Source organism: Chanodichthys erythropterus, chromosome 13 (assembly GCF_024489055.1).
Source record: "Chanodichthys erythropterus isolate Z2021 chromosome 13, ASM2448905v1, whole genome shotgun sequence".
Taxonomy (NCBI): Eukaryota; Metazoa; Chordata; class Actinopteri; order Cypriniformes; family Xenocyprididae; genus Chanodichthys; species Chanodichthys erythropterus.
In genome coordinates this window covers 12,801,378-12,814,498 of record NC_090233.1, presented here as the reverse complement: position 1 = coordinate 12,814,498, position 13,121 = coordinate 12,801,378, and the positions used below count along the sequence as shown (strand labels likewise).

Below are 13,121 nucleotides of genomic sequence, written 5' to 3'. Positions count from 1 at the left end.
TTCAGAGTTTGAAACGTCTTGAAAAAAAAGGCTTTTTCCACAAATTTTGTATGTATGCAAATTGTATCCAAGGTACACATTACTAGTAATTGTGCAGTTAATTCTCATATTGTATTTTCAGAAATTTTTGGAATATTTTTTCTCTCCCCAAATTTGTCACTACCGAAACACAATGATAAATAATTTAATAAGAAAGGTTCAAATTCACATATTAATATTTTGTTTATATCTACCTTGTAAATATATTTTTTGCTATTTTTAAAAAATAACAATTACAATTTTAACAATATTTCAAGTGTAATTTATGAGATTTGTTGTATTTTGAATCCAGTCTTTCTTTGTAAAAGTCATAAAGTTTATCATACTGATTTCAAAGTGAAGGATTCATTAGTTTGAATAAACATTGAACCAAACACTATAATAACATCTTATTAGTTGATAATTCAATACTTTATTTTTGACAAAACATCCCATGTTTCGGTCAACACTGCACATTTTCAATAGTGACAGTAAGTAATGTGTTGGTAGTGACCACATCACGTTACACAATTTAACTCCCATACTAAAACATATTAAAATACTATAATGATTTGCATAACTGTACTAAAATTTTGTGTATTTCCCCTGAATAAACCATTATTTGTTCCTTTTTGTCACTACCGAAACAGTCATGAGTCATGACCAAAACGTGGTTTTGGTAGTGACAATTTTAGATACTTTTGAGCCTAACATACTATGCACATGGTTAGCACAGTTGTACACACACAAAAACAAATTTTTATCGAATAACCCCCAAAAAACAATGATGTTGTTTCGGTCGTGACTGTTTCGGTAGTGACAATTTTAGATACTTTTGAGCCTAAGTTAAAGATGATAATCAGAACATGGTTATCTAGCACAGTTCTGAACAGTTTTACACACATAAAAACTAAATTTTATGTAATAACTCCCAAAATTTCCTGATCAAAAATGTAGGGGTGTGGTTTAAATCAGTCTCAGCCAATGGACTAAAACATACACTGTAGTGACTGTTTTGACCACATCACGTTATGGAATTTTAACTCGCATACTAAAACACTAATGATTTGCATAACTGTACTAAAATTTTGTTTATTTCCCCCAAATAAACAATTATTTGTTCCCTTTTGTCACTACCAAAACAGTTATGACCGAAACATGTTGTGACATGTTGTGTTTCAGTAATGACAATTTTAGATAGGCCTACTTTTGAGCCTAACTTAAAGATGGTAACCAGAACATGGTTAGCTAGCAGTTCTGAACAGCTGTACACACATAAAAAACTACATTTTATGGAAAAAACACCCAAAGAAGTGTGATTAAAGTAGAATAGAAGTGTGGTTAAAATCAATCTCAGCCAATGGACTAAAACATAGCCTAAACTGTTCTGGTAGTGATGTGAAAATGCAGGACATTTTTTTTTTTTTTTACAAAAAGTTTCATGATTTAAAATGAAATATATAAGAAATATATTTTTTAAATTTTTTTATTTTTTTTTATTTTAAATGTGTTTTTGGTTGTGGGACAGCACAAACTGTATTTGTGTATTTTGATACTGACCCAGAGAGAAAGACTGAGAAAAGGAAAATAAAATATAAAATACTGTCCCGAATTCAGCACTAGTGACAGTGGCTTTCAGAAGAAATTATGTTAAAATGAACATAGTTACTCAAACTTTGAATAGATTAAGGCCCAAGTGGGCTTCCGAATGATGTAAAGACCTAACAACGCATTAAACAAATGTGCAGTAAAAGTGAAACTGTTACTGCTACTGTAACCTTTTCAGAAACATTGTTAGAAAAATCACAAAGAAGCATCAAAATAAACAGAGAAGCTGTAGTTTTCCTCCAGTCCTGAGGGGGCAGCGGTGTGTCCGGCGGCGCTCGCGGCGGTCCTCAGGTCACTGCAGCTCCTTGTATTTGTTGAAATGGCGAAGTTTGGCGATTTGAAAGCTTTTCTTGAATCTTCATTAAATGAAATCTTCCGTGTGACTGTCAGTGACATCCTGGATTCAGTGCAACAAACTGTCAGCGAATATCAGCGGAAAATCCAGAGAATTGAGACCGAAAACGATGATCTGAGAAAACGACTTTGTGCAAAAGAGAAAAGGACAAATCACATCAAAACAGGTGCGTGAAATTCAGAATATGATATCAGAGGACATGTTATATGTTATATGCGCTGCTGTTTGGCATATGCATGCAAATGATTATGCTGCTTATAAAAACCATGTTTTTGGTTTATTCCTTCAATGATTATCATTTGATAAACACATCTGATATATAAAGGTACATAATAAAACGTGCATCAAGAGGGTGAAATGTTAGTTTCTAAAAACAAAACCAATTAATTCAGTGACTACATACACCAATATTAAAAAAGTGTCACTGTTGGAAAAAACACAACAACCATTTAGTTATCATATCCTCCTGGGGCCCAGGAATTATATTTTAGTGAATTTCTCTGACAACATTAATTTCACAGTTTTAAGTCTGGATGTCCTGTAAAAAGCACATTCAGGGCTTTTCAGAGATCCCAAATGTTTGGAGGTTTCACAATGACAATTGTCGCTGCTTGGACATTAATTTAGTGATCAAATTAAACACTTATGTAATATTTTGTAATGATCATTTAAATCTGACTCATTTTCAAATTATTTACCATGAATCACCATTTCAGGAAAATCAAAATATGACTTTCTGTTACGAAACAGGACATTCATACGTGTGGAGGACACCTGGACTTAAAGCATATTTATTAGGCATTTTGGGAGACACAACAAGTGAATAGAGAAAGAAATTATATTTCAATATTATTATGAAAGCTCAGATAATATTATGGAAAATCTTGCTTTTTTTGACATGTTGCCCCAATAACACATTAATATGCAAATTAGACCCACTTATGGCCATTTTACACATGTCATGTTACACCAATCAGGCATAACATTATGAGCACTGACAGGTGAAGTGAATAACACTGATCATCTCTTCATCACGGCACCTGTTAGTGTGTGGATATATTAGGCAGCAAGTGAACCTTGGGTCCTGCATCCATGTGGATGTTACTTTGACATGTACCACCTACCTAAGCATTGTTGCAGACCATGTACACCCTTTCATGGGAACTGTATTCCCTGGTGGCTGTGGCCTCTTTCAGCAGGATAATGTCCTGCCACAAAGCAAAAATGGTTCAGGAATGGTTTGAGGAGCACAACAACGAGTTTGAGGTGTTGACTTGACCTCCAAATTCCCCAGATCTCAATCCAATCGAGCATCTGTGGGATGTGCTGAACAAACAAGTCCGATCCATGGAGGCTCCACTTCACAACTTGCAGGACTTAAAGGATCTGCTGCTAACATCTTGGTGTCAGATACCACAGCACACCTTCAGGGGTCTAGAGGAGTCCATGCCGTCGGGTCAGGGCTGTTTTGGCAGCAAAAGGGGGACCAACACAATATTAGGAAGGTGCTCATAATGTTATGCCTGATCGGTGTATATCTTTCATAACAGTTGAGAAAAAAAATGATATAAAAATCCGGAAACCTATAAATTGATTGGTGATTTAAAAAAAAATAAATCCCATTGTTTTTGCCCATTCATGGCTTTTTATTAAAAAAAAAAAAAAAAGTCCTGGTGTCCTCTACAGAGAACATAGCATAACATATTTTTCAAAAATGTTATTTTTCCATTGTTTTTTTTTTATGCTCCAAACAATGTAATGACATGGAAAAAATACTAAATTCACAAAACTTTTTTTCTGGTTTTCAGGAGGATATAGAGTTAAATATTTCAGCCAGTCATGTTTTACCAAAGTCCCTTTAAGACAAGTCATTTCACTCGGCGGCCATCATTGAAACGCCTCTCGGGCATCATGCAATCTCTTTGAATGGGGAAACATCAAATTCTCCAAAACTGTTCGCCAACCTTACGATTAAATTTCACATTTGAAATCACCAATGAAATCGAACAACAACCGGCTCATAAATTTAGATTCTAAATGATCGAATCATGACAAAAAAAAGATATTTTTCAGGCTGGATCAAGCTAATGCGCATGCGCACACCTAAATGCGCGTCTCTTCGGAGGCGCGAGTCTGACTGTTTCTATAGAAACCGGTGATTCTAACGGCCGCTGAAGTGACGCGATGACTTTACCAATCTGCAATTGGCTCTTATTTAGAAGGCGGGACTTATTCCGCCATATTGCGCGTTACACTTTCTCCCATTCAAAACAATTCGAGTGACACGTCTTGTGTTATTCTATAATCTTTGGTTTTATGTAAACTTAAACTGCAAGAGTTAAACTCTTCGGAGATTAGAATGTTTTTTCATCATGATTTATTTTTGGAAATAACAAAATGTTTTTGTCTGTGTTGCAGAAGATGAAGATTGTGTTTTTCAGCTTGACTTTTCAAAACAGAATTTAAGCCAAGATCTCTTTTCATTTGCTCACACGAGTGAATATAATGAGCAAACTAAGATCGCTGGAGATTTACGGAGCAGCCGTGTGAAACCACAAACCCCAGATGTCAAATCAAACCAGTTAAACAAGGATTGTGCAACAACAACAGATTTATTTGTAAAGGCCGACCCAGACACTGAGGACGGATGTGCCGTAGACCTCTCAAATCCTCACGCTTCTCCTAAATACACCGATAAAGAAATCAAAACGGAGAATACAGAGGAGAACTGTGGCTCTGAACGCCAAAATATATTTAAACGTCCTTTAGAGCCGGAGATCAACTCCAATGACTGTGACGTGAAAGTGACGGTGGTGTCAGACAGACACCTTTATCCTGCCGGTGACGAGGAGGACGTCCGGGAGTCACCGGAGGTCAGTCTCATCTCTGATGAAGAGTCAAATCCAGACGGACTGTCTAATGAAGGATTTTCCGGAGCATTTCACGTGACGGAGTCTCCGCCGATCCCACAGGTGCCAAAACCGGATTATTACTGTAGTCAGTGTAACAAGAGCTTCAAGCATGAAGCGTCGCTCAACATTCATCTGAAATCTCACAGCTCGGAGAAGACGCATCTCTGCAGTCAGTGCGGGAAGGGTTTTGACCGAGCCGACCTCTTGAAGAACCACCAGCGCACGCACACCGGAGAACGACCCTTCGTCTGTAACCTGTGCGGGAAGAGCTACGGGCACCAAGGCCAGCTGCGGATCCACCGGAGGATCCACACGGGAGAGCGGCCGTACTGCTGTCCGCACTGCGCCAAACGATTCAACGAACACAACCAGCTCAAAGTCCACCTACGGACGCACACGGGCGAGAGGCCGTACACCTGCACCGTATGCGGCAAGACCTTCACCAACGCCGGCAACCTGCGGAGCCATCAGAGAGTCCACACCGGAGAGAAGCCGTACGCCTGCGGCCAGTGCGGGAAGAGGTTCAACGGCATGGGCGACCTCAAGACTCACTACAGGATCCACACGGGCGAGAAGCCGTACCGCTGCGAGCTGTGCACCAAGACCTTCAGCCAAGCCGGACACCTGACCATCCACAAGCGCATGCACACGGGCGAGCGGCCGTACAGCTGCGGCGAGTGCGGGAAGCGCTTCACAGTGGCCAGCAGCCTCAAACTGCACCAGCTGACGCACACCGGAGAGAAGCTGCACACCTGCGCGCACTGCGACAAGAGCTTCAGCCGGGCCGGACACCTGAAGAGACACGAGCTGGTCCACACCAAAGAGAAGCTGTACTGCTGCTCACACTGCGACAAGAAGTACAGCGATCAGTCGTCTCTGAAGAAGCACCAGAAACTGCACACGCCGGCCGAGAGCGAAGGCCGCAGAGGTGACCCGTCCACATGAAGAACGAGCCCTGATCATCAGTTCTTACAATAAACATGTTAAATTTGTCTGGCTATAATGATTTTTGATCCCTTGATGATAATGTTCAGCTCTAATAGCAGGATACTGTAGGATTATGACTCTTCTCATCCCTAACTTGATTGTGCTGAAGGAAAACCATGGTACTTTGTTGCACATTGCACACATACTGTACTGATGTTTTGATATGGTAGATGAGTCTTCTGTCTGTGAGTGTTCATTCATTCATGTTCATTAGAAATCAGTGCTCGTCCTGAAAATCGTCCTGTATGAACTGGTTTGTTAAATATGAAGAAGTTATAATGTAAACACTTCTTAGATGGAAATGCAATTTAATTTAAGAATATTGTGTAATATCTTTTGTATGTACAGCATTGTGTATTTAATGTTAATTTCAACTATTCTTGAATGTTAAAGGATTAGTTCATTCCAAAATTAAAATTGACCCCAATGTCGTCCAAGATGTCTTTCTTTCTTCAGTTGAAAAGAAATTAAGGTTTTTGAGGAAAACATTCCAGGATTTTTTTTTTCTCCATATAGTGGACTTCAATGGGGACCAATGGTTTGAAGCTTCAAAGTGCTCTACATGATCCCAGATGAGGAATAAGAGTCTTGTCTGGCGAAACGATCTGTAATTTTTAAAATATATATATATATATATATATATATATATATATAAATTTATACACTTTGTAACCACAATGTTCGTCTTGCTCTATGTGCGTCCATGACTTTGGAAAGGTCACACCTGATGTTGACGGAAGCACCAAAAAACTCCATTGCATTTTCTTCTCAAACTTCAAAATTGTCCAACATCTTTTTAATTTTTTACTTTTTTTTTTTTTTGTAGAGGCTGTTTGACTTGGTCTTTGCAAATTTGCTTTGTAAACACTGGGTCGATACTTCCGCCTACATAACGTGTGACTTTCCAACGTGATTACGTAATGCGTGAAGTCAAGATGTGCATTTGTGTTTTGTTTTTTTAAAGAAAATGGCCGATGGTTTCTCTAGATAAGACTCTTATTCCTCGTCTGGGATCATGTAAAGCTCTTTGAAGCTGCACTGAAACTGACATTTGGACCTTCAACCTGTTGAACCCCATTGAAGTCCACTATATGGAGAAAAATCCTGGAATGTTTTCATCAAAAACCTTCATTTCTTTTCCACTGAAGAAAGAAAGACATGAACATCTTGGATGACATGGGGGTGAGTAAATTATCAGGAAATTTTAATGCTGAAGTAAACTAATCCTTTAACTCAAAGCTTCAGTGATAAAATAAAGCTTTCTAAAATGATCAGCTTGTTGTTTGAATCTTAGATTTATTAGTTTGAGCTCCAGTGATCATTTCATCAGTCACTGTTCATTTCAGCAGAGTCATGTTTTAAATGGGCATCCAGTGGCCTCTAGTGGTCACTCGTGTAATGGCAGCAGCACAGTTAATCACAAACGACCACAATAAAGCTATAGTTTTTCTTGCTCCAAATCTACAGAAGAGGATTAGGGCCAAGCATTAATAAAAAAATAAAAATAAAACCATCTCGAGATAAAAGTTGTTAAATTTCAAGAAAAAAGTCGAGATAAAATGTTGAGAATAAAGTCATTAAATTACGAGAATAAAGTCGTTAAATTACGAGAACAAATTCGTTAAATTATGAGAAAAATGTTACATTTCGATAAAAAAAGTCAAGATAAAATGTTAATGAACTCATTAAATTATGAGAAAAAATCTTGTTAAAATATGGGAACAAATTCGTTAAATTACGAATTTGTTCTCATAATTCAACTACTTTTTTCTCGTAATTTAACGACTTTTTTTCTCGTAATTTAATGACTTTATTCTCAACATTTTATCTCGACTTTTTTCTCGAAATTTAACGAGTTTCTTCTCATAATTTAACGAATTTGTTCTCATCTAACGACTTTTTTCTCGTAATTTAATGACTTTATTTTCAACATCTTATCTCGACTTTTTCCTCGAAAGTTTTTTCTCGTAATTTAACGACTTTAATCTCAAGATGGATTAGCTATTTTTTTATTATTGATTGGCCCTAATCCTCTTCCGTACAAATCAAAGGTCACTACATAGAAAAAAATGTATGATTGAAATAATTATTATAATAACTACTTTCACAACTTTCACTTGCACTGATATAGTATGGAGTTAATATTGTGCCATAATTAAACAAATCCAGCATTTTGCAAACAAACACGATCTGCTTTGCAAAGGAAAACTCCACTCGCAAACAAATACGCTCAGATTCTTCATGTTTTCCAATCTCTTAATCTTTGGTAGAAGAGAGAAGCAAATCCCACTGACTCTCTCACACAGTTTTACAACCTGTGATCGCTACTGATGTCACTTTCATGTGCACACGCTCCAAAGTTATCCAAGAGTTGGCAGAGAAAGTCGATGATCAGTGTAAAAAACAAAGCCTGATTGGATTGATTTGATTTTGTCATCTCTAATCTAATCCCATAATCCTCTGAGTTTGTTCACCATCATGGTACCTGTTCTGACCAATTAACAGTTTACCAAGGGCAAATCAGTCTTATTTTTGGCTTTAAATTGGAACAATCCACTGACTTAAAAGTTGTGAATTTTACATATTAACTTTTTTTAGATGAGAAGAGATGCCACTGCAAGAGGGAGGGGAAGTTAATCTGATTCAAGATTATGAGGAGCATGAATTTAAAGGGTACCTATTATGCCTCTTTTCACAAGATGTAATGGTGTCCCCAGAATGTCTGTAAATTTTCATCTGAAAATCTGAAACATTTAATTTATTACAGATAATTTATTATAGCTTGTCAAATTTGCCCCATTTGGGTGTGAGCAAAAACACAGTTTTTGTGTGTCCTTTTAAATGCAAATGAGCTGCTGCTCCCGGCCCCTTTCCAGAAGAGGGCGGAGCTTTAACAGCTCAACACTCAACAACAACAAAACTGGAGAATCTCACGCAGCCAAAATGTAGCAGTGTTCTACCTTGCATGTTCGAACTGGAGTTGGACACTGATGGAGAGACTCAGGAAGAAGTTACAACTTTTAGAATGAAACTGGACGTTTCTGAATGGTTAGTGGACACATCTGTCTTCAAAAACCTTATAAAAGTTAATTTTGCATAATAGGTCCTCTTTAAAACAGTAATGATGTGCATGGAGAAAACATTTAAAAACTGCAATATTCTTAAAAAAAAAAAGAGTTGTCAATGTTGATTTTATGGCGATTTTAATCTGTTGTAACAAACATGGAAACATTCAAATGTTCTTTTATTTATTCACAAATAAACGTTTAAGAACTGGAATAACAGCGACTGCCTTGTAGAGGCACACTTGTGTGTGCAGTGTTTGTATACAGAACTGTGTGTGCTTATTTATATATGTATATATATATATATATATATATGTATATATATATATATATATATATATATATATATATATATATATATATATTGCAATAATGTGAAATATATATGTTTTTTAAAAAACAAGCATCTTACAGTGTATGCTAGCAGCTGTTTTGAATAGACAGCAAATTAATCCAGAATTTCCAGACATAAATAAATAAAGAGATGTGACACACCATTAATGGGTTAGTTCACTTTCAAATGAAAATTAGCCCAGGTTTTACTCACCATCAAGCCATCCTAGGTGTATATGACTTTCTTCTTTCTGATGAACGCAATCAAAGTTATATTAACAAATATCCTGAGGCATCTGAACTTTATAATGGCAACAGGGGTCACAAATATGAACCGAAGAAAGTGTCTCCATCCTCATCCATCCATTATAAACACACCCCACACGGCTCCGGGGGGTTAATAAAGGTATTCAAGTATTCAATGTACGAAGAAAGTGTAAAACTCTTGCAGTTCAAAAAGCATACGCTGCGTCCTTCCCTATTCAGCTTATGGAAAAAGTGTAACTGACGTGACGCCAGTTTACACTTTCTTCGTAACTTGAATACGGAAGGCGGTCTGGAGAAAGCTAGATATTTTATTTCATATCTTGATAAATATGGATATATTTTCTTACACAAATGCATCGCTTTGGTTCAGAAGGCCTTTATTAACCCCCCGGAGCCGTGTGGAGTACATTTATGATGGATGGATGCACTCTCTTCAGCTTCATACTCGTTGGTATCGTTCACTGCCATTATAAATCTCGGATGAATCAGGATATTTATTAAAATATCTCAGATTATGTTCATCAGAAAGAAGAAAGTCACATACACTTATGGCTTGATGGTGAGTAAAGCTTGGGCTAATTTTCATTTTAAAGTGAACTAATCCTTTAATATGCTTTAGTAACAAACTGAAATCCAGTACAAGCAAATATGCTCATGTTTCTATGCACAAAAGTCTAATAACTCTATTATAATATAACATTACACATTGTAAACCAAACAGATAATGCACCGCCCTACATTATTACAGTAGTTCAGTGCATCTGTCTGATCATTGAAATACTCCAATAACAGCAGCTCACTGGTTGACGGTGAACACGGGATCATCTGCACATTCGGTGTTTTTTAAGGAGCAGCAGAGCGGGACTTTGGGCAGCTTCTCCCGTGACAGATACAGAACTGGCTGGATACTGCTGCTGATGTCCATGAAGCCAAAGGCAATGTAGTGGATATAACAGCGGAAGACCGCTGGAGAGAAATAATCTTGAAAAGGAAATAGAGCCACCGGTGGGAAGTAGTTAAACACAATGATGGCCAAGATGATGATAACCATTTTGAAGGCCTTTTTCTTGACGGGATGCCTCTCATCTCGACCTGGAGCAGATTGTCTTAGGGCCCAGAGAATGGAGATGTTACAGAACAGCATAAATACAAACGCTGCCAAAATCATGACGGTGAAGACCTTCTCAAAGTTAGGGATGTTTCCTACACACTTTGCTGCGGCGTAAACCAAGGTGATGAACCACACGACTCCGGCACACACAGAGCGATGGCGCTTGTCTTTGAGTTTGGTGAAGGTAATGGGATGGCAGACGGCCGTGTATCTGTCCAGACAGATGCAGGACAGGAACAGTGGCGACGAGTCTTTCACGCCGTAGAAGAAGCGCAGGACGTACCAGGTGCTGCTGGTGGTCAGATAGACAATGTTGGCCAGTTCCAGTGGAGGAACGAGGCAGAAGAAAATGTCCAGCACAGCCAGATGGACGATGAAGATGTCTGAGGTGGAGGAGTCGCCTTTATTCTTATGGATGAGCCAAAGAACCATGATGTTGGCTGGGATGCCTAGGAACATGTTGATGAACTGCAGCACCAGGTAGAAGATGAGGACGGCAGGCATGTGTGTGCAGCCGGCGTAGACCGTCTGCTCGGCCGGTGAGGAGTTCAGTGGTCGGTGGCTGATGAGCAATGAGGAGTTGATGTATCTGAACAGCTCTGTGATTGCCATTGTCCTCTCTGTGGGCTCAGACCAACCGCTGAAACACAAACAGTGATCAAATGCAACCAAACCATACAATCAAACTCTTGCTTTGTGCTTTTCTGGTCTCTTACACATGAAGCCAAACAGCACTTAAACAGCTTTCACTTGATAAGTCAGCAACATCCAAAGTTATATGCATGTAAAAAACAAAAAATTTTCACCACTAACTGGCGCTGATCTGAAACTTCTCAGACTCCTTCAGGGCATCATGCTGATGACCCATACCAAGTTTCGTAATGATACGTTCATGCTCTTGTATAATACAGCATTATACTACAAAATTTAAAATTTCCGATATGGGAAAATTGGATATCATTTGATTTGGCATAACGCCCCAAATCTACAAACCATTTGGACAAACCGTTCAGAAGTTATAAGCAAAAATAGCCATTTATCAAATCTCCACACCAGTAGGTGGTGCTGCGCCGAAACGTGGCATGTAACCTCAGGTCATGCTAGTGATGACATGGACCAAGTTTGGTCTGAATACGATATAGCTTTGAGGAGATAGAGCCTTACGTCTATTTTCGCAAGCTCTACGTAAAATTCGTTTACACATTTTTCGAAAACGGTTTGACAAATCAACTTGAATTCCTCAACTTTTTGTCAGAATGTTCTGAAGATTCTGCTTAACTTTTTGTGAAAATCAGAGCAATGGCTTAGGAGTTAAAAAAGTATGTTTTACTGAAAATTCTAAATGGAAGTAAAAATTTTCATAGGAAATCTTGAAATCTTGAAGTGCACGTTTGGACAGTTGGTGGCGCTAGAGGGATTGAGTTATAGACTCCAAATTTGCTATGGTGATAGTTCAGCCTGGCCTCTATCAGTGTGCCAAATTTCATAAATCTCCCGAAAGCGGTTCTATAGGGTACCATAGACATCCAGAGCTGAAGAAGAAGAAGAAGAAGAAGACCAACGGATACAATAGTTGCCTATGAACTTTTGGTGCTTGGCCCCTAATTAAAGCTCATATATACCTGCAGCTGCATTAACATCACATGTGACGATCTCTCAAAATGCAACAAAAGGCTTTATGAATCTTCTTTTGTTAAAAAATATATTTGAGCTAAAACATTAAAACATGATTGTTACAGTTCATTTAAACAAACTTTGACATCTACAATGGGGCATGTTGTCACATTATGTGGTGTTGCTTTGAAATATAAGAAAATATTTAAAGTACAAAAATCTTCTGTTTAGCAATATTTGAACAGTACAATTCAATTTCATGATTTGATATCATATCAATTTTCTTTTGTTAAACCAACATAGATAATTAATGTAGTTCAAATAACATAATATAAATCACCCTCATTGCATTAGCTAAAATTTTTAATTTAAATGAACTCAAAAATTTTAGGCAACCAGTTAACTTGTTTATTTATTTATTTTTTACAGCCAAGATCTGTATATATAGAGAGTTTGTGAAATAAACTACTGAGATTTGTCAAGTCATGTTCATAATACTTTATACAAAACAGCTTCATAGTAATGAAGAGGAAAACAGCATGAGTGTCAAAAGCTTCTTTAGTTTCAGCAATCTGTCATTTCAGATATCATTATGATTTCAACCATAAAGCAGCTCTACACAAGTCTGTACAGTTTCATTAAGTTGAATTATTCAGTTATTTACAATCAATACAGTCTAACCAACAAGTGTCACTGAATATGAATCGTCTCAAACCACCAGTTGTTACAGGCATAGAGAAACCTTTCAGCAGTGTCATTATAAACAGCATCTCTTACCTCTCATAAGTTTCTGTGGTCTGCAGATGGTCTTCAGCCGCAGTGTGAAGTTGGTTGTGGGACTGACAGCTCAT

The 13,121-nt window shown here is 37.7% G+C and overlaps 2 protein-coding genes across 3 annotated transcripts; one reads left to right on the top strand and one right to left on the bottom strand.

Annotated features, from left to right (window-relative positions):
* The first annotated feature begins 1,923 nt into the window (after nt 1–1,923).
* LOC137034515 (zinc finger protein 436) lies at nt 1,924–6,400 on the top strand. Of its 2 annotated transcripts, none has more exons than XM_067407502.1 (2): nt 1,924–2,147; nt 4,403–6,400. In XM_067407502.1, the coding sequence occupies exons 1-2, from the start codon at nt 1,946–1,948 to the stop codon at nt 5,836–5,838; spliced, it is 1,638 nt and encodes a 545-aa protein (XP_067263603.1). In that variant the 5' UTR covers nt 1,924–1,945; the 3' UTR covers nt 5,839–6,400. The 2 variants fall into 2 exon arrangements, with proteins under 2 accessions (XP_067263603.1, XP_067263602.1); XM_067407501.1 differs by having other exon boundaries at nt 4,400–6,400.
* Nucleotides 6,401–10,341: 3,941 nt separating this feature from the next.
* Nucleotides 10,342–13,121, bottom strand: LOC137034935 (uracil nucleotide/cysteinyl leukotriene receptor-like). Its single transcript, XM_067408182.1, has 2 exons — nt 13,048–13,121; nt 10,342–11,296 (listed from the first exon to the last, which is right to left on the bottom strand). Exons 1-2 carry the CDS (start codon nt 13,119–13,121, stop codon nt 10,342–10,344), a joined length of 1,029 nt encoding a protein of 342 aa, XP_067264283.1.

What these genes read in the sequence shown, in the direction of transcription:
- LOC137034515 (XM_067407501.1), top strand. Translation starts at nt 1,946, where the DNA reads ATGGCGAAGTTTGGCGATTTGAAAGCTTTTCTTGAATCTTCATTAAAT. An exon ending in GACAAATCACATCAAAACAG is followed by an intron (nt 2,148 to 4,399) that starts GTGCGTGAAATT and finishes TCTGTGTTGCAG; the next exon opens with AAGATGAAGATTGTGTTTTT.
- LOC137034935 (XM_067408182.1), bottom strand. Translation starts at nt 13,121, where the DNA reads ATGAGCTGTCAGTCCCACAACCAACTTCACACTGCGGCTGAAGACCAT. An exon ending in ACCACAGAAACTTATGAGAG is followed by an intron (nt 11,297 to 13,047) that starts GTAAGAGATGCT and finishes TTTGTGTTTCAG; the next exon opens with CGGTTGGTCTGAGCCCACAG.